Below are 21,817 nucleotides of genomic sequence, written 5' to 3'. Positions count from 1 at the left end.
CTTATCCTGTTTAAATTACAGGCCATTGAATGATGTTTCACTATTCATATATTTCAGATTAATAGATTGTTGCAATATAAACCGCTCAAGGGTTTAGGGATATTATGTATAATGAGTTTCTTGTTGAAAAAAGAATTATATTATATTGCTTGCATACCAAAACTCGATCAAGTTATTATACACTACACAACTTACAAAATTTGATAATTTATTTATACATTGTAATATTGTGATATATAAATCAACCCAGTTCTGAGAGTACAGAATCCAAATCATCTTGTAAAGAAGCTGTTTGTTCCTTCTGTTTATTCAAATCGTCTTGCAGTCGCTCAGCATTGGTTTTCAGCATGTTGTTACCCTTTTTCAGAGCAGCAAGGATACTTTCGTGCCTCTTAACTCTAGATGAGTAATTTTCTTTCCTCTTGTTTGGTGGAGCATCTTCTGGTTCACTCATGCTTTTCTCAGAAGCACTATCATCGCAACTTTCTTCACTTTCGCTCTCTTCACTTGATTCTTCTTCTTCTGTTTCTTCCTCTGATTCTTCTTTCTCTTCTTCATCTTCTCCTTCTTCACTTTCGTCATCCTTCATTAAGGCAGCCATCTTATTTACCTGCAAATATGTATGAAAGATAATATCACCTCAAACAATTATAGTAGTGCTCACCTCTTTCTGTAATACCCTGTATTTTTTTCTCTCCTCTCTGATGGCAATTTGGTGTTTTTTGATTATTTCCCTCAAAGCGACTCTTTCTTTTTTGGCATTGTCCTCCTTATTTTTGTAGTTTCTAAGTTTGTTGGTTAGAAGTTTGATGTGTTTTTCTTGTTTTCTCTGTTTGGTTTCTTCATCATCATTTTCACTTTCCTCACTACTTTCAGGTTCTTCTTCTTCAACTGACTCTTCACCATTAGCAATGCTGGTTTGTCTCGCTAGAGAACCTCTTTTACCTGAGAGTGGAGATGGTATTTATGAATTGTTATAAGTTAATATTTACTTTAATAATTTTATTAGAGTCATGTTAACAACGTCAAGAAATGTTGTTATTCCACAAGTGGGTAATTTTAAATGGTATTATATATTTTTTATGTTTTCTCAAGTTAAAGATGTTATACAGAAAGAACTACAAGAGGTCCAATTATCCATGCTGCTTTGTTGTATGGGGTTTTATCCTTTTTTATCAGGGAAAAATTTACCTCCGTTTATTATACCGTAGCTCCAATTGATGTAACTTCCATTAACTAAATGTTGAGATAAATGAGTTTAAGAAACATAAATATGGAAAATAATCAAATTTCATTTCAGAATTAAAGGTGGAATTGAATGATTTCAATTCCTGGATTCACCAGCATACCTTGTAAAATATCTTGTAGTCTCTTCTCCAACTCTAGTTTTTCCTTTTTAACATCTTCAAGCTCTGCTTTGGTGTTTTCTAAATGATCTGAAGTCTCATGGTATTTTTTTTCCATCTCATCTTTGACTTTTCTTGCTTGGTCTGCCTCTTGTTGGAGGGATTTTATTTGCTAGAAATATCTTGCTTTAGTCTTTGCACTCTAGTACTTATACAGGGTGTCTCATTATATCTCATTATATATTTGTAGAAATATATTTATATTGGAAAATTGGTTTATTAGTTTTCTTTTATCTATCGATCTGAAATAATTTTAGCCCTCTATATTATTGAATTGTCCGCTTTGTTATAGCTTTTCCATAATTTTTGAATGAAATTTCCCTAAACCTATCATCAATTGATTTCGAGAACTTTATGTGCGAAACAAGCTTCAATTAATATACTGCAGTATTCAAATATTGATTGAATTTTTTTAATAGCTTGCTAATAGGTATCCTGTGTATTGGTTATATCTAAGAGAATTCATTTTCAATTCATGATCAGCTTAGGGAAATGAAAGCATTTGAATGTTATCTTTCATGTAACTTTTTATTATTGTTCCAATAATAATTGTCGAATTTTCACTATTGCTCGTCCCATGATATTTCATACCTATCTTAACAAAATAGGGCCAGATAATCAAATTTTTTTTGGAAAATTGTATTCAAATTTTGTATTCATAAATATTCAAATGAAGCTGTTTCCTTGGGGCTCTATTTTTGACTGCATGCTTGAATGTGAATTTAAAGATAAACTTTTCAAATGAATGTTTCATAACTTTCCTTATGTGTTATGTAATTAAGATAAAATGCATCTTGGTTATTATTGAAGCATTTTATTGAAAAAACGATGTGATATACTTATCTGAAAATAAAAACTTACTTTTTCTGCAGTCTCACTGGTTACACCAGTACCCCCATTTTCCCTATTCTTAGCCCTCTCCTTCTCCAGTTCCATTTCCAGAGTTTGTAGTCTGGTCATCAGCCTCTTATTTTCTCTGATCTGCGCCTCTTTATTCCTGAGTTCAAATGCCAACATTTGCTTTGTACTCTGAAGATCATCCCGGACCTTATCAATATCATCCATCTCATCCGGTATCTCCTCCTGCAATTCGTTTTCAGTAGAAAACTTCGGAAAAATACAAAAAAATTGAAGTTGTGGGTGTCTGAAAGAATTCGATTTGTTTTGTGCAGTTGTTAAAATAAAGCATCAAAGTGTGTAAAAAATCACGAGACCGGTTTCCACGGTAGTTGTTGCTACAAATGGTTGCTATGTTACTGTTGTTATAGCTCAAATGATGGTTAATTACAGTTATAGTTTTAGTATAGTCTTCGTGGTTTCTAAGTGATGTTAATTAAACTGCTCGTCATTAGCTGAGGATATCGATGTCATTTTTATTTTCTCTTCAGAAAAACCCAATTTCCTCTTGAAATATGTAATATGTGGAGTGCTTTAGGTTAGAATAATAAGATCTCAAAGAAATGATGTTTTCACAACAACCAGAATTCAGTATTTTTGAAAAACTATTTTTAATGAAAAATCTAAATATTGAAAGTTACAAAAATTCATACTTGAACATTCTCGATTGGATTTAGATCAGGGAATCTTGGAGGTTATGGTAGATGGAATATTGTGGTTTTCTCCAGCATTAATAGTGGTACCTGGCCGGATATGTGTGGTAGTGCATTATCATCCAGAAAATTTCGCCAATATCTGCATGAAATTCTAGAACTACTATAACATATAACATATGTTTGAGACGTCATGGATCTTGGAAGTTCTAAGTCAGTCTGTCATCGAAACAAACTTGATATTGGATTGACTTCATTGAGAGTATTGAGACGTTTTCTGGTTGTTAAAATGATGTATCTGGAGAATCTCGAAGAGTTACAAAAAATTGGCTAGCATTCTAAGGGTTCTGGTGGCATCTTCTTCAGATAAAAATTGTCTTGAAAATTCTATTTTCAATTGCGTTGAACAAATTGATCTTATTGAAAACGGAATACACAGTGAAGAAAAAAATTATTAAAATGTGTATTTTTGACACACAGTGGAAAAATAGAAGTAGCTCACGATGAATCAGAAGACATTTTTATATTCGTTATAAGTATATGTAAATGAAAAAATATTTGGATGATACGGAAAATATGCATCTTTAGAAAACATCAGTATCTTCAACTTTTGACTAGCAGAACATTTTCTAATATTGGTTCAATTTCGCTCACCGGTGGTATGCTGGCCATGGATACTGATTTCTGGATTTGTTCTTCTATTGTCATTTGCCTTCGGAATTTCCTTAGTCCCTCCAGTTGTGGTTTACTCCTATCATTTGTCTTCACCTTTTTGAGCGCCACCCCTTGTTGTATCTAGAATATGAATCTTATTCAAAATCAGAGAATGGTAAAGGGGAATTTTTTCAACCTGTTGGAGAAGTTCATTATGTACAGTGCTTTGTTGGGCTTTTTCGCTCTCATAAAGGAAATGTTCGCCAGTTTTACTTTGGGATTTGCATCTTGGTAAGATAGGAGTTGATCTGTCGTTACACTGTACATGTTTCAGTGCCTTCTTGGATTCGATTTCCTTGAGCATGTTCGTCCAGTCTGGACGAGTCTTGGGTCTTGCTCTGTTGGATAATATAATAAGTAATAATTGAGTTCTTGAAAGATATTTCCTTTTCAAACATTTCAATTATTGGTAATTGGTTATTGGTAATGAATGATGAAAATACTAAAAGAAAAAGAAGTACGATTTCCAAGTGTGTAATATCATACGATATTAATTATTTATCTGGTTTATGTATCAACAAAAATGCTATCAACATAACCATTGTCAAATAGAAGACTGCCACGCTATTTCATTCCTATGAAATAATTCATAATCGAATGTACACCAAGGAGAATGAATGTCATCAAGGGAGAGTAGCGATAATAAGGGTGAAACCGGTATATCGCTACTCTCCCTTGATGACATTCATTCTCCTTGGTGTACTTTCGGTTATGATTCCTATGAAATAGCGTGGAAGTCAATGGTTATGTTGATGGCATTTTTGTTGATACATTAACCAGATAAATAATTAATATCGTATGATATTACACACTTAGAAATCGTACTTCTTTTTCTTTTAGTATTTTCATCATTCATTTCTATTATTGTTTGATTTGTTGAAGTTGTTGATCTTGTTGAGGCGCAGTTTTAATTCGGTTCGTAGAAGTCAACGATTTTTAATGATTTGTATATTGAAAAATGAGATGATTTGGTTTTGGTAGACGCCTACATTCGTCAGTTCCATTATTAAAACGTATTTTATTATATTGATGGTTGCCAAAATTTGGTGTTCGTAAATCGTAATGCAGCTGTTTTCTTATTTATATTCTCATATTTTGGGAGGAAGTAATACCAGGCATATTCAATTTCGCGGAAGTTTATTCGATATATTATTTGTGTATTAATAATTTATTCCAATAATATGACTATTCTATCATTTCGACCAAATGTATTTAAGCAGTGGTATCGAACCATAATGTCGATTTACTGATGACAAATTTGTGCTTAGATTCGATTCTGTCTATCCAGCCGTATTTACTTAGAAACATAAAATTTTCAGGATAGTTTTGGATCTTGAATGTCGAGGTTAAGTTCGTTATTGGGCAGAATCGGACAAGGGGTTCCGCAAATATGATGGCCGTTCAAAATTTTGTATTTTTGTTAATTTCAAAATTACAGTTTTGATTGAGTTGAAAATTTATATTTGGATGTAGAATGACAATTTAACTACGCAATATTTGAGAGGTTGAGAGGTTGATTGAACTACCAATTCCAAGCTCGTGCAAAATTTCAAGCTGATCACGTCATCAGAACCATAAAAAATTCAAAAAGAATATTAGATTTCCCATATTTTCGTGAAACAATTAAAATCAATTCAATTTGCACATGATTACAGGTTTGTGTATATTGTATAGAATGACCATTTTGAGTTACGTACAAAATTTCGCCTTGCTAGCTGGAGCGCCAATTGTACTCATAGATACCACATATATATCATTATATACAGTCGAGTGGTTTTCACGGGTTCAATTAGCCCATGGATAAACGAACGCTCAGAAGCTCCTGCTTTCACTACAGTGCCTTCCCTATTTACTTAAATTTTAACAAATCATCGTTTGAAAAAAATCTTTTATGAATTTCGGCTTTAAAGTTTATTAAAAATTGAAGATATCGAAGCAACTCACCTTAGAGTCTCCAGCTTTTCCAGTTTTTCTCTGCTCAAAGGATCTCTTTTGAAATCAGGGGGCATCGAAGGTGGAGGTGGTGGTGGTAGAGGAGGTGCCGGAGGGGTCTGTGATAGTCTTCTCAAACTTTCCTCTCGCACCAGTTTGTTTCTCAAGGCAGGTATCTCCTGTGAAGCAGCCATATGATTGGTAATTATTTTCTTCAATTGTGATGATGAAGTGGTCTGAACATACTAGACTACAATTTGTTCTGACATGTTTTCAGAAAGAGGGTGGTGTGGTCACTGGTCTCAGTCGATCAAGAATTGTGTACGATAAGTTATTGTTTATAAATAGACTAGGTTACGTTCGATTTGAGATTAATTATAGAAGACCAGTCGTCTTCAGATGTGGTCATTCACAGATCGAATTCGAATTTTGTCTCATTCATTGTTTTTCGTGCTTTGAAATATGTGTTCCTTCCGAAATTTTAGAATATCGTCCTTTGTTGCGGTTCTTCCAATATTTTCCCTTCTTGGTGATACTAGGAAACTTTTCGCTGAAGAAATAATGTGGAATGAAAGGTACTCCAGTGATTGATGAAAAGTCTAGTGAAAAAGATCTCTTTAAGTATGATTAATATGAAAATAACTTTAAACTCATCTGTATTTTATAAACTTTCTCTTTCATGGATTGGATTTCATGAATTTTATTTCAAATGGATTCGTTTAAATTTGAAGATTCAACAATCGAAACTGGTTATATTTATCGACTAATTTGGTGTTAGTGGAAGTTACTTGAAAGTGAATTATTTTTTCATCAATTTGAATTTGCGACTATGAAACGGAAAAGTATACTAGCTGAATTAAAGAAATACAACATGCTCCTATATAAACAGATCGTAAGAACTTTGAACATATCAAATTCAAGTAGGATTTTCACTTTTAATTTTCGTGGAACATTACTAAACTTACTGCTCAAAATTGTCACTGATTTTGGTGGTCTAAAGACAATTCCGAAAATTTGTATATTTCTTTATGCACATTTTAATTGGGTAACTGGTCATCTGATATACTATCAACTGGCAGCTAATTGAAACGGATTTAACCGATTGAATAGCGCATAGGAAAATAGTTGGCACTGATACAGAATGGGGGGATGCAGGATGTCGGAAATAATTAAAAAAAGTTTTTTTTTTTCAGATAACAAGATAGCAGGAGATCTTTTGGCGGGATTTCGAAGTAAGTACATTTATTTTCATCTGTTTTTTTTTGTGTTTGAAAGTATTATTGCGTAAAGTTGTACTAACCCTATCCAGTTCTGATTCAACGGTCGGCGTTCTCCTCGGAGGTTCCTTCTTGATCCTCTCCTCTACGCTGTTTAGTTTGACGTCGAATTTTAGTTTCTCTTTTGGTTTGGGGGACACTTCCCTTGGAGGTACAGGTTTAAGTGGAGGTTTGACGAATGTTACGTCCTTGGTTCCATTCTCGGGTGCCTCTTTGTTAGGTATGGAAGTCTTTCTGAGTTGGACATTGGCTAGAGAAAAAAGACAGATTGAATAATCCCTGTTAAGAAAGAATGCCGGTAGGCGACAATTTGCAGTTATAATTATTTTAACACTTTATTGAGAATAATAATTTATAAATTAGGAGTCCCGAAGGATCATATATTGACATTAGTATTCGAAGAATCTCCCGTTTCGTTGGTCTTTTTTCCCCACTCAACACTTCTTTATTTCCCTTATTGAAACGTAAAGAAGAAATGAGACTATCAGATGTCAAGTTCCACCACATTCCTAGGACTTTTTCGCTTTTGTCAGTTCCCATATCAAGCTTGACATCATGTGGTTTATCATTCGATTTGTTCATTATATCCTGAAGCTTTTTTGAATTTGAACACCAGTTTCTTATTTCGAAATTTCCTTTAGAATGTATCATAGTGATTTGCTTAGCAATTTCGATACTTTCTTCTTCTGTATCAGCAGATTCTAATAAATCATCCACGTAGTGATTATTTATAATACTATAGACTGCTTTTGGATACTGAGAAATGAATTTTCTGGCGTTTGTATTTTTAACAAACTGAGCACAACTGGGGGAGCATGCTGATCCGAAAGTCATAACAGTCATGACATACGTTTCCAGCTTATTTTGTGGGTTACCATTGCGCCAAAGAAATCGTTGTATGTTGGTCTTGGTCAATTATGCCTATGCGCAAAAACATTTCCTTTATATCTGCGGAAAATGCAATTTTTCTCTGTCTGAAACGAAGAAGTACCCCTAAGAGAGAAGCCAGTTGATCCTCTCCTTTCAAAAGCATGGTGTTGAGGGATATTCCTTGAGTTACGGCTGCTGCATCCCAGACTATTCTGAATTTCCCAGGATTAAATACAGGAAATATTGGAAGGTACCTAATCTAATGATGAATTGCCAAATCTTACTGAATAGAAATGCCAACACAGTTCGACATTCTCAACTGTGAAAGCATTGAAACTTCTCATGCAGCTAAAAAAACTCGTTATTATAGTTTGTGGCTCACCTAGTGGGTTTTCCGGTTTGCCATCGCTGGTATTGCTGTCCCTCCTGACGTTCTTGGACTTCCAAGGGGCGTTTGGCATGGGTAGAGGGGATGGTCCGTCTTTCACCCATGGTGGCCTGAAAGTTTCTCTCGGCTGGGTTGTGTTTGCATCGGATTTCTTCCGTTCTCCTGCACCTGCTGGCATCTTCTAAAGAAAATCTCGAGTAAGAGTCAAGGAAGTAATTAAAAGGTATTTATTCAAAGGGAAAATATGGGTGAAGTATGGATTGGTAAATTAGGGGAAAATAGAAATAATATTCCAAAGTTTTTCGATACAGTTTCAATTCGACGACTCATCCTATCTACTGGGTCTTCCGAATTGAGTTTTTAGAAGTGAATAAAAAAGACATAGAATTTCAATTGAAAGTGATAAAGTTTTTATTTATTTTTGAAATACAATATTGGCCATTTAAAATCTGAAAATGATATCTCCCATATGATCACATCTTGCGCATCTACAGTAGTCATTCTTTTAACAAAATTTGCAATCACATTCTGGCATAGTTGCGGCTCTATCTCACTAATAACACGAATGATTTCTGCTTTCAATTATTCAATGCTTTGCGAATTATCCTTGTAGACCTGCGGTTTCACATGGTCCCAGTTAAAGAAGTCTAACGATGTCAAATCGTAGGATATTGAAGACAAATTAAGGTAAACGAATCTGGAAACGTTGTATGCAGTAATTGTAAAGTTTTTCTGGCTCTATGACAGGTAGACTCATTTTGTTGGAGCTACATGTCCTCAGTATCAATATTTTCCAGTTTGGTCATGAAGAAGTTGTGTTCATGTCTCGATATCTGATACAATTAACGGTTATGGCTCTTGCAGCATAATTTTGAAAGACCAATCACACCAGTAGAACGCAACTACCCGGTAGATAAACGGCGAACTGACTGACCAGGGAAGTGGGGTCAATTCCCTTCACTAGGCCAGAGCCATTTTGCGGCTTCCTAGCCAGTCATCAAGCGATGGGAGTCAAATGGGAACAAAAGAGGAAACTTGCGTTCTGGTGCACAATCAATGGTCAAAGACAGGCAAAGTCACTTCTCTCCTGCTCGACGAGCTGGACTGAAAGAGTTCTAGCACTCAGTAAACAGGAACTGAGGAAAATGACGAGCGCACTAACGGGACACTGTTCTATTAGATATCATCTGAAACACATGGGAAAATCGCCTGAAGACACATGTCGATTCTGTCAAGAAGCCACTGCGACAGCCAAACACTTGTTATGGGAATGTGAAGGTGTTCACCGAAAAAGGGTACAACAACTTGGCTTTTTGATCTTTAAAGTCGGAACATGTGATGGATGTGGCCCCCAGAAACTGGTAAATAGCGTGGGGATGCACAATAGATCTTTAGGTCAAGGGGCATGCGAGGTAGGATGATCTTTCGCCCTTCCTTCATTCTAATCTAATCACACCACCAGACCACAATGCGCACCCAATGGTGACTCTCTGGATGCGTGAGACTCTCTTGGATAACGCAAGGATTTTCTCGTCCCCAAATACGGCAATTTTGTTCATTAAATCTACGATTTCCTCGGACAGCCTCCGTCGACCACTGGGCGGAGCTATGAGGATGCTAGACTTGGGATTGGTAGATAAAGTCGTCGAAACGCGGCGGTCGACGGAGACTCCTAGGAAATCAAAGCAAAACATAGCCACCGATATCGAAATGTGCTTCGCTTGAAGTGATTTTTTTTTAAATCCTCGTTTTGTCCCAGTATTTAATTGACGAATTCCCGACGCATGCGATGATTTTCTTGCAGCAATTCCTGTGTCAATTGCACTTGACATGTATAATACGCCATACAGTTGATGAAGAAAATCGCAATTGTTTTGAACGTCGGGTGGTTTGCTCTGACCTTAGAATATAGATACAAGGAATGAAACATTTGTGCTCGATCCCGAATACAAGATGTTTTAGTTTAGTGTCGCCAATCACAATCGAGCTGGCTGAATCCATAGACGTGCAGAATCCTGATTTTATTGTTGAATGTTTTATCAGGAATCCTTCTTTCATAACTTCACAATAGCTGAATCATTAAACTGAGAAAAACTACGTCTTTCTTGAAGCACGAAAGAATTTTCATCAATATATCACATTGTAAACCAGTGGCGTACCCAGACATAAGCCTTGGGGGGGATGAAGAAGAAAATTTTCAAATTTTCCTCCTTTTGAAGGAGTTTTCCAGAGAATTTTGCTTACTCATAATAAGATTGTGATATACAGGGTGTTTTAAATTAAGTCGGCACCATTGCTAACTCCGTTATTACTTATGCTACGATGTCGGTTAAATGGGCAAACTAGTAGAATTTTTAGTGGTCTTCTCTATGCCGAAAACAAACAAAAAATTGACAGTCGCGTTGTCATAATATTTCATAAAATGATATTTTTTTAAATGGAACACCCTATATCTTTTCATGCATTTCGATTCGTAATAACTTTCTCAACAACAAAGCTCATATCACCTTTCTTCCTAAAGTGGAAAATGAGCGACTTATTTTGAAATATTTATTTCTTTCACTAGTACAAAAAATTTATTTGTTTTGGCGAATAAACCTCATGATTGTCCAAATATCCATTTTTTGTACTTATACGAATGACAATATTTTGTTAATAATAGCAAAATAAGACAGTAAAAAGAAAAAAACTGCGCTGGGATGTGAGCTCGTGAAACCCGTGATCATCATGTAGCACCATTCAATCGACTCCACTAAGCTATTTGATATTAATAAACAAAACGATAATTTCCATCTCAAAGCCATTCCGCTAGCCGCATTCATTTTGTGAATCAATAGTGTCAATAGAAGGGCCCAAATATGTGCTCAACAAGAACGCGGTGTTTTTGACCATTTACTCGATATTTTATAGCGCTTTATTAAATCAGTTTGTTATAAATGTTTCCTATTAATACAACTATCTTATTTTCACCTTTACGAAAAAAAGTCAAATGAGCTTTGTTGTTAAGAATGTTATTACGAATCGAAATGCATGAAGAAATATAGGATGTCCCATTGAAAAAAATTTCATTTCATGAAATATTATGACAACGCGACTGTCAATTTTTTGTTTGTTTTCGGCATCGAGAAGACCACTAAAAATGCTACTAGTTTGCCCATTTAACCGACATCGTAGCATCAATAATAACGGAGTTAGCAATGGTGCCGACTTAATTTGAAACACCCTGTATAAGGTTGTTACATATAATGGTTATTATTATCCTCCTGGGGGGGATATATCCCCCTTATCCCCCCCTTGGGTACGCCGCTGTTGTAAACTGTTTTTGATAATTTCGAAATAAATCAAATTATGTTATGCTACTGCTATGGTGTCGCGTCAGACAAGGAGTGACGAATGTTGGATTTAAAACAAATGCATCAATTACAAGGCGATTTGCGTTCCTTTTATTAATGTTCTAAGGCCGAGTTTCACCAAATGCTTTAATCTTGACTTGGCTCTTAAGTGAGGCATTAGATCACGATTAATGTAATGTAGCGTTTCACCACACTCCAAAGCGCCATTTAATCGACCAATCGCGATTTAGCACTAATCGGCCATTTTTGGAGGATTATAACCTTTCAAGTTGAGATTAATGATTATTTATCAGTATGGAACTCTTGTCTATGTAATTATTTTTCCGGAAATTTCTAATTTTTAGGTCAATTTTATCAAAATATGACTATATGTATAGGCTCAATATTTCCCATTTAAAATGTTTGATGGAAATATTATTTAAGAAGCAGTTAAACTTGTTAATAAAAATAAATAAGTTAATAAAATTACTTATACAGTTTTTTTTCCAGAATGTGTGGTTTTGTGAAATGGGATAATTTCTTTTTAACTTCTGCAAGTTTCCGACATTTCGAAGCACATCACTCGACATTTTTGGCAAAAATTAACTTTGTTGATGACAAATGATTTGAAATGTTACGAGTTATGAATGAATGACACCTGACACCTAGCGCCAATGGTGGTCATCACTGCTAATACGATACAGAACACTATATAACTTTTTGTTCACAACGTTGCCAAATGGTTTGACTATTTAATCGCGATTTGGTTAATCGCGATCATCTTCGGACGGGTTGATGCATGGTGAAACAGAAAACACTGTTAAGCCTGCTTTAGTAACAAGCTGAGTTTAATCAATCTGGGATAAAGTGCTGTTTGGTGAAACTGGGCCTAAGGCTTGGACAGTCTACGTCGACCCTAGCGGTCTACGAGATTGCTAGAATTGGGATTGGTTAGATGAAGTCGTCGTAACGCGGCGGTCGACGGAGATGGTCCGAGAAAAGCGTAGCTTAACGTAATCACCGATCTCCAAATGTCACGAAAGTCAAAATTGTTTTGAACGTCGGGAAATTGACGTATTAGCTGCAACACTATCACCCACATCACCAATATTTTCTTCCCGACACCAGCATACTGACGTCTTTCTCGATCTTTTACGTACCAGCTTTTTGCAATTTCTGGATTATATTACCGATTTGTGGATCAGTTGGACGATTGTGTTGACCATAAACTTCATGTAATTTGCGAAATACAATTCTCACAGAACGACCATTTTCATTAAATAAATCAATAATCTCAATACGTATTTGTAATGTATACGACTCCATTTTTATAAACGGCAAACCTCCAGCTGTCAAATAACATATAATCTGGGGTTAGAAATGTGTAATACAGGCGCGCACTTTTGAAAAATCCATTTGAAAGTACCTGTTTTTTGAGATTTCAGGTCCAAAAATTTTTTGATTGTAATGTAAATGAATATTGTGACAGTTACACGAGTCGTTTTGCTGAGTTGAGATACTTTGAAATTCTTTTGTTTCATCTCGAATAGAATGATGAATGAATATTGTCAACTTTGAAGAATCTCCGATGCGATATATCTGCAGGGATTTTAAAAAATATGGCTTGGTGATTCCAAAAGTTAAAAACATATCGTTGGCCAGTGCATGTTAGAAGTTTTCTGAGGAATAAAGGAAATGGCCGGAGTCCGTGGGACGTTCAAGATTTATTTTCGATCTATTTTAAGGTGGCCTTGTTCATACACCGACATACGATTTGTTTTTGTTTCGCAGCTTTAATCGCCCTAACTTGATCGTTTGACATAATTATTTCTTCAACTGTCAAGAACTTTCGTCAATAAAAAGAAAAAATGAAAGCTCTCAAGAGTTGAGAGATCTTTCTGTTTGTTTATTGTCATTGATAATGAAAATTTGGGAAAAAATCAGCTTTCCTGGATTTCCACAGTTTTAAAGTGTGCAAAATACAAGAATCGAAGAAAAACAATCAATCTATTCTTTATCCAGAGCTCAGAATAAGACTAGTGCAATTTTTGGGCATTCGTTCACCCAAAAGATCGCTAATTTCAATATGGCAATTGATTGCCAATTTTGAATTCCACAAAATTTGTATGACTTTCCAAAAAAAGTTTTCGTTAGAATGCAGGCACTAGTTTTATTTCATCAGTTTTTGATTTGAGGGAAAGAACAAAAGAAAGGAAAGTAATGAATCAAATGTTTTTTCATTGCAATTAAACTCAAAATTTCAGTAGGAAATGTATTCATAAATTATGTTTGAAATAACCTCCACAATTCCTTATACCTTCTTTTTTATTTCTTCAGTTGTTACTTTCCGCCTGAAATTTACTTTCAATCTTCTCGCTGCTTCGTATATTCTAACGGTGTTAGATCCGGACTCCTCACAGGCCACGAAAATAATCCAAAATTATAATCAAATTTGGTCAACGTAGGAAGAATTCACGAAATATTAAGTAAGGTGAGATATCTTTTAAAAATCACATGAACTCAAATATCTCGTAAACTTTGATTTTTGGTTATCACTGAATATGGCTCAAACGATAGCAAATAAGTCATACTAATACGTCCTCCAAGGTTCGAGTCTAATTTGGAAACAACCTGTATATGGCCTATATATTTTCCTGAAAATTTCGAAGTGTGGATTCGATCGAAATGAAATTTTCCATTTCGATCTAAAATAACAATTTCAAGCTTTAATTGCTTGTCGCGAATTTTTTTCTGGATATTTTGCATGAATTTTTTATTGAAGTTGAAATTTTCCATGAAGCTTGTGATGTTTATTTCATACTCACACGTAGAATCTCAACTAGGTCTAGTTTTGGTATCGAATTGACATAAAATTCTGCATGATGCATAATAATCTCCATCGAATTAGCAGTTAAGTTAGTTTCGAAGGCCTAATTTGCGGAATCCCTTGTTGGATTTTGCCCCTACACTAACTAAACCGAGATCTGAGATTATATCTACAATATTAAATAAAATAAAATGAATATCCAGCGGTGGGAGTCGAACCCGCATCATTCGTTCATAGAAGTAATTTTTTGAGCGCTCATTCTCCGAACAGATTGCTTTATCGTTTCGTCACAATTTGAAAACTGCATATTCGATCGAGATGAAAATTTGCATTCGGAAGTAGAAAGACAAAGGCTGGTGCAAATTTCACGAATCAAAAATATCGAAAAAAAAATCAATATTTCTGTGGCCACAAAACTGACAAACTTCAATTTTGGATGTTGATATGAAATAACGATTTCAAGCTCCGTGTAAAATTTCAATCTGATCACATCATCAGAACGATAAAAAATTCAACTCCATTTTTTTTGGAATCATGCGGTTTTATTGACATTTTCAACATTTCCCAAGTTGTTTTTAGAGAAAGAATATATTTGTATTTATGTAGAATTACTGAATTGTTCATTTTTTTTAATATTGTTGATATTTAGGAGTTGTATAAGATAGTTTATGTTCGTAATGAATTGTAAATTTCTTCTTTTTTTTTTGGTGAATCATTATAATTGGGTTATTCCTGTAAATAAACATTTTAAGCTTCGTGTGGATAGCGTCGTCAGGATCATAGAAAAGCCTAGAAGAACATCGTAAAAAAAAAATGACCAAAGCACCGACGCGATGTGAAGCAAGAAACTTTTGAGCGCTCGTCATTCATGCGCCATTTGCACTGTTGGAGACCACATAGTCTTATTTACAGTTCTGTGGTCTTCAAGGGTGTAATTGGCGCATGAATGAACGAGCGCTCAAAAGATCCAAACATCACGGCTTTCCTTATTCTTTCTTTCTTATTTGGTTCCTTGATGTTTTTCCTTAAAAATTCATGGATCGTTTTTTGTACAAAATTTCATGCGAATTGTCATGAAATTGAGAATATATATATTCTTAGAATGATACTCAATACAATACTTTTTGCCATAAAGTTCTAGCCACGAAAATATTGCAGTTCTTATTCGGATTTAGAACGAATTAATTTCCATGTATACTTTATTGCATTTTTTACATTTATATTCATATATTTTTCTCACTTCTAGTGTCGAACTGTTTATTGTTGAAAGATAGTTCTGTTCATATGATTTTTCATATTCTAAAACTTGAAAACTGTGAACTTCAAAATGTGACAGAGAAAATTTAACTTATTTTCTTTCCCGAACGATTCCTAAGGTCTGTTTTAGAATAGTTATTTATAATACAAGTGCAGAAGGCATTGATATTCTTCCACGAGTTCAAAATTCAAAAACGAGCCACGAAGTGGCGAGTTTTGGAATGAACGACTGGTAGAATGAGCCTTCTGTACGAGTATTATACATTATTTTCTCTAATTCATTGCATTTTCATTGAAATTAATGAAATATTTCCATAAATATATTTTAGTGATTTTTGCATTGAAAAATGTTGCTTGGCAGAACTGATTTCTTTAAGGCAAATTGATGAATTGACAGATAAAGCCGTGGCGGAAAGTTCGGAGTACCAACATAGAATAATAAAATATAACCATGAAAACTGTGCGTTTCTGATATATTCTCGCACGATTTTGTTCTACAAGATGTGGAAGAATGAACGGAATAACCACAGAATTAGAGAAAATAATAACCATAATAGCAACTTGTTTCTATGATTTTTTTATATTCCAAAACTTTAACGGCGAAAATTTCAATTTTATTCTTCCACGAACGATTGTTAATGTCTGTTTTAGGAATAATAAATATAAATAGTAGACGGTTGAAGGATAATATGGACTGAACAATATCAAAATTACCTGACACGACAAAGGTTTAAATTGTGGAGTAAATTGTGTACATGTAATTATATGGTAGATGGTAAAGAGTTAAAATTTGAAAACAAATATATTGAAAACAAATAAACTGTTGAACTGAATTCATTTTGGAATAATACTTGGACCTATAATTTTAGAATTTCAGAAATAAGTTGGTAAGGTGTTCGTTGATATTAATTTAGATTCAAACTAATTTGGTGTCAAGTTAAGATCAAGATGACCTATATTTCGACATTCTTTGGCCGAATGCTTTAGTTCATTGTTGAATTGTAGGTTCATTTTAGTTGTTTTTTTACTATTATTTTTAGTGATTTGATTTGATTTTAGTCATATTTTGATTGAGGAAAACTATTGAGATATCGATTTTTGGGTATACGATTCTTTGTCGTTGTTTTGTTTTAAAGAAACTTTACAGGGTTGGCCATCATCTAAATTACTTTAGGTTACTTTCAAAATCATGAATCGGAGCCGTTCATATTTTCTTTCAAATTCGGGTTTGAATTAAGAATGCTTAGCCGATGGAATGCAAAGTAAACCTCTCACCTCTGATTCACTTCTTCCTCTATTTTTAGAAGGAAATAACTTTAAACTTGCACTTTGTGTAACTCAACCCCGAGAATATAACAAAATGGTATGTTTCACGGACTGGCACGATTTTTATTTTCTACGTTCTGTCGAACTGCCGTTTTTTCAGTTTTTCATGAATTTTTCTCCGCGGTATTTCGCGGTTTTGTCGTGGTTTCGACAGCGGGCGCTAGGAAATGCCGAAAAGCTTAGAAATAGCCAAGTCTATTTCGGTACGACGATGACGCGCGTTCCAGTCTTATATCTCACGATTCACACAAGAAAAACGTGTTTTTTTTTCGTAACGCATGGATGAAGTTGAAGGTTCTCGAGCATAGATGGCGCCTTGGAAAACGAAATGTTTTTGACATTCGACATATAGGCGACGAAAGTTAACGGTTTATTTTAAATTTTCGTGGCCGAAATATGTTCTGATCAAAAAAATACTGATGATTGGTTAATGAAACATTAGGTATGTAGGTATACACACCGGCAAAATAGAGGGAATGGATATACTCTCAACGAAGCTTGTAGGTAATTTTCTCTTGAAACCTTTGGACGAATTTAGAATTTTTTTTTAATTGTAGCTTGATTCATCGGGAACATCATAACTGAAAAACTGACGTTCTCAGTTAGTTTTTGTTTTATGACTGGACGAACAAAAAAATTTTAAGATTATTGTCACTTTGTTCCTGTGGGACATTTTCTGTAAAAACATTCTCGGAGCAACTTTTCACGTAGAGTGTGATGAAGTTAACCAAATTTTCCGTAAACCGATATACCATCATATATCGTCATGAAAATTTTGAAATATAAATAATTATAATAAATACAGTACAATCGCGCTAATATGAACACAAATAATTCTGGCTTGTTCATATTACAGAAACTGTTCATATTTGTGAAGGTCAAGAAATAAGAATTTTTACATGTTTTCTAAGTTTTATTTCGTAATGAGTACATGAATATCGATAGAAATGATGCGCATAAAGTTATAAAAGGATACAAGTTAATTATAATGACTGATCTTTTCTGTAGAAAAACGATGTTATTTTAGTTTGGGTCTTCTTCGCAGCAAATTTCGATAAAACTGCTTTCTCATGTATGTTTTTCAGGGTAAGTATCTCAGTCGAATCCAGAGTATTCTGTTTTGCCCACTCCATTGCTATGTTCAAAGCTTGAACTGCTTCCGCGTGTGAGACTTTAACTGACTCGGCAGAAATTTCACAGTCACTTTCTTCAGATTCGTTGCACTCTTCTAGATTAGCATCTTTATCTCTGTTCCATTCATCTATATCTTGACCTGAGTATTCCATAGGCTGTAGAGCTAGAAGCAGAGAAATTGTTTGTTCAACCTCAGACTCCATACCTCTCGTCCCAGTGAGCTTTTTCTGCAAAACTGATAGTGGCAAATTCTCTTCATCTAGCGGATTTTATCATTTTCAATCTCGGTAATTATCTTATTCCAACATTTTTTAATAACCAGAGGGCTCAACTTGTTCCATGCTGCAGCTAAATTCATCATTGCCTCACTTAGTGTAAGTTTGTTGAGGGCAGATCCTACCGGTTCATCTCCAGTGATGATTGAACTCAGAAGGATGTTCCTATAATAAAGTTTTGTGAGCCTGAGCACATTTTGATCCATCGGTTGAATAAGAGGCGTTACATTTGGTGGCATAAACATCACAAAAATATGTCCATCACTGGTTTTCAATTCCTCAGCCGATGGATGGGAGGGTGCATTTTCTAAAAGAAGCAGCGCTTTCTCAGGAAGATAATGAGTTCTCAGGAAGTTTCGAACCTCTGGAACAAACTGTTGGAAAAACCAATTTTTAAAAATGTTACACGTCATCCATGCGTTTCTACTGTTTCGGTATACAAGGGGATTGTTGAAGTTCTTGAAACATCTCGGATTTTTCGCTTATCCAATAACCAGAGGTTTAATTTTGTGCGAGTCTGAAGCGTTTGAATAGCCCAAAAATGTGATTCTTCGTTTGGAAACCTTTAAACCAGATGCCGATTTTTCGGCTAGGGAAACATACGTTTTATCTGGTAGTAATCGCCAGTACAATCCTGTTTCATCAGCGTTGTATATCTGATGTTCGTTAAATCCATGTTCTTGAATGACTCTCTTCAATCTTTCTTTAAAAGCAGCATGAGTTTGACTGACTCGAGAGTTTCTCCCCTGTTATTTTCAAGAATCTTACACCATAACGTTCTTTGAAGCGCTGGAGCCATCAGTCGCTTGCTTTAAATTCAGAGATATTCAAACTTTGCACATAAATTCAAGGCTTTCTGTTTGTACATTTCTCCAGAAATCGGCATATTTCTTTCTCGTTGGGCAAGGAACCATCTATACAGCTGCATTTCCATTACTGGCATTTCCGTCTTCTTTAGTGTACATTTTTTGGTCAATCTGAACGTATTGCCTACTCTCTCGAGAATTTGTATTTTTTTGTTTTTTATAGAACAAACCGTTGACTTAGCAATTCCATATTTCTTCGCTGATAAGGTAACATTCAGGCCTTTATTGATGTCTTCTAAGACTTCAGCTTTCTCATGAAGAGATAAACATCTTGATTTTCCACGCACTTTCACCATTTCCTTAGCTATTGTACTACTCGGAAGAAGAATGCGAGACAACTAATGAAAGCGCGAACCGGCAATGCATAAATGACGATAAATCGTGAAAACCGATTCATTCCTTTGAATAAAATAGACTAGTTCCGACAAGTTCATACTAACGAGATTATACTATGTTCATATTATAGAGTAGTCAATACAAAAAATTTTGTGTTCACATTACGGAGTGGTTCATAATAACGCGGGTTCATATTAGCGCGATTGTACTGTATGTATAATTTTGCAATTAAAGTTTCAAAAATTTTGAACATCCCATATTCAATGTCGATATATAGGGTTTTAAAATTCCATGAAAATGCGAACGTAGCTCGTTAGCTGTCAAATTCCTATCAAAAAAGTTAACAGCTTTAATTGAGTCCATTTTTGGTCACCTACATGTGACACCCTTTATGAATATTTTTGATGAATTGAGGACTTCTCCGGGAATTATAGGAGCCAAATATTGCACTACAGCTATGCCACAATGAGCTCAATCCTTTCGGAAATGAATAACTATATATTTCGTTCTTTAAGCGGCATTTCATCATTAATCTGTTCTGTTTGTTTCATTAAGATCTGTAGATACTTCTCTGATATGAGATTGACATTATAAATGAACAGTAGAACCCTAAAAATGCCTGCCCACAAGTGTGTGGGAGGAGCAGAGGAATCAAGGAATATTCTGGCTTAGTGAAGCAGGATTCCTCTGCTCCACAACTGAATAGGGATTTTGTTGTACCCAAGAATAGGAATTATAGCGGTTAAAATACCAGAATTACAGACATGAGGTTCCTCTATCCATATAAAGGGTTTTTCAATAAAAAGTTTCATTTTGATGTTAAAAAAAATAATATTTTGAGAGAAATCAATGAATGTGTATATGATTCACGAATTCCATTTTTATGGCCTTGAATCGAAACTTTTTATTAAAAAACCCTTTATATGGATAGAGGAACCTCATGTCTGTAATTCTGGTATTTTAACCGCTATAATTCCTATCCTTGAGCACAACAAAATCCCTATTCAGTTGTGGAGCAGAGGAATCCTGCTTCACTAAGCCAGAATATTCCTTGATTCCTCTGCTCCTCCCACACACTTGTGGGGAGGCATTTTTAGGGTTCTACTGTCCATTTATAATGTCAATTTCATATCAGAGAAGTATCTACAATTCTTAATGAAATAAACAGAACAGATTAATGATGAAATGCCGCTTAAAGAACGAAATATATAGTTATTCATTTCCGAAAGGATTGTGCTCATTGTGGCATAGCTGTAGTGCAATATTTGGCTCCTATAATTCCCGGAGAAGTCCTCAATTCATCAAAAATATTCATAAAGGGTGTCACAAGTAGGTGACCAAAAATGGACTCAATTAAAGCTGTTAACTTTTTTGATAAGAATTTGACAGCTAACGAGCTACGTTCGCATTTTCATGGAATTTTAAAACCCTATGAAATACTTGACTCAAGCTCAAGTAGCTTGAGCTTGACTTGAAATCAACTCATGTTCAAATCAAATATGTAGTAATTTTTCAGTTAATGTTAAGTCAAGTACTCAATAAATAAATACTTGACTTGATATTGAAAAACTACTTCTTGATTCGATTTCAAGTCAATCTCAAGATACTTGAGCTTGAGCTTGAGTAAAGTAGCTTGAATATCAAGCCAAGTCGTGAATCCCTATTCACGTGGCCGCAAAGAAAAAAGTCTGAAGGTGTTAAATCGCAAGATCTCTGTGACCAGTTGTGATTACCTCTTAGAGAAATAACACGACCAGGAAACTTTTCTTGCGAAATTGCGATTGTTTCGTTACTTTTGTAGTCCACATCAATATCTTCCAATTGCGGCCATAAAAGTTATTTATAATACAAGTGCAGAAGGCATTGATATTCTTCCACGAGTTTTTGAATGAACGAGTGGTAGAATGAGCCTTCTTTACGAGTATTATACATTATTTTCTCTAATTCATTGCATTCTTATGAAATTAATGAAATATTTCCATAAATATCATTTAGTGATTTTTGCATTGAAAAATGTTGGTTGCCAGAACTGATTTCTTTAAGGCAAATTGATGAATTGACAGATAAAGCCGTGGCGGAAAGTTCGGAGTACCAACACATAATAATAAAATATAACCATGAAAACTGTGCGTTTCTGATATATTCTCGCACGATTTTGTTCTACAAGATGTGGAAGAATGAACGGAATAACCACAGAATTAGAGAAAAAATCATTTAGCATAGCACTCTAGGACAATTCAATCTTTGTAACAGTTGCACCACCCTCATTTTCGAATAAATAAGGACCCCATCACAACACCAGCACAAATACCGCACCAAAGAGTTAC

The 21,817-nt window shown here is 34.8% G+C and overlaps 2 protein-coding genes across 9 annotated transcripts in view; one reads left to right on the top strand and one right to left on the bottom strand.

Annotated features, from left to right (window-relative positions):
* Positions 1–21,817, top strand: part of LOC123676762 (trichoplein keratin filament-binding protein) — a 41,440-nt gene that overhangs the window by 415 nt on the left and 19,208 nt on the right. For 2 of the 4 annotated variants that reach the window (XM_045612949.1, XM_045612947.1), the window contains exon 2: positions 6,796–6,834. The gene's annotated coding sequence lies outside the window, so the exon portion shown is untranslated. Of the gene's footprint in view, positions 1–6,795; positions 6,835–8,226; positions 8,361–21,817 lie in introns of those variants that run through there. The other 2 variants (XM_045612951.1, XM_045612950.1) reach the window with 1 other exon arrangement.
* On the bottom strand, positions 196–17,066 carry LOC123676760 (glutamic acid-rich protein). Of its 5 annotated transcripts, none has more exons than XM_045612940.1 (11): positions 16,829–17,066; positions 8,132–8,318; positions 6,903–7,129; positions 5,615–5,781; positions 3,807–4,008; positions 3,611–3,751; positions 2,268–2,513; positions 1,350–1,518; positions 1,192–1,236; positions 665–945; positions 196–610 (listed from the first exon to the last, which is right to left on the bottom strand). In XM_045612940.1, the coding sequence occupies exons 2-11, from the start codon at positions 8,313–8,315 to the stop codon at positions 242–244; spliced, it is 2,031 nt and encodes a 676-aa protein (XP_045468896.1). In that variant the 5' UTR covers positions 8,316–8,318; positions 16,829–17,066; the 3' UTR covers positions 196–241. The 5 variants fall into 5 exon arrangements, with proteins under 5 accessions (XP_045468896.1, XP_045468898.1, XP_045468897.1 ...); XM_045612942.1 differs by having other exon boundaries at positions 2,268–2,489; XM_045612941.1 differs by having other exon boundaries at positions 8,132–8,315.

The sequence above is a fragment of the Harmonia axyridis genome, chromosome 3 (assembly GCF_914767665.1).
Source record: "Harmonia axyridis chromosome 3, icHarAxyr1.1, whole genome shotgun sequence".
In the NCBI taxonomy this organism is placed as follows: Eukaryota; Metazoa; Arthropoda; class Insecta; order Coleoptera; family Coccinellidae; genus Harmonia; species Harmonia axyridis.
This window is presented reverse-complemented; position numbering and strand designations above follow the sequence as displayed.

What these genes read in the sequence shown, in the direction of transcription:
- LOC123676760 (XM_045612940.1), bottom strand. Translation starts at nt 8,315, where the DNA reads ATGCCAGCAGGTGCAGGAGAACGGAAGAAATCCGATGCAAACACAACC. An exon ending in ATAATGAACTTCTCCAACAG is followed by an intron (nt 3,752 to 3,806) that starts GTTGAAAAAATT and finishes TTCATATTCTAG; the next exon opens with ATACAACAAGGGGTGGCGCT. An exon ending in ACAGGGTATTACAGAAAGAG is followed by an intron (nt 611 to 664) that starts GTGAGCACTACT and finishes ACATATTTGCAG; the next exon opens with GTAAATAAGATGGCTGCCTT.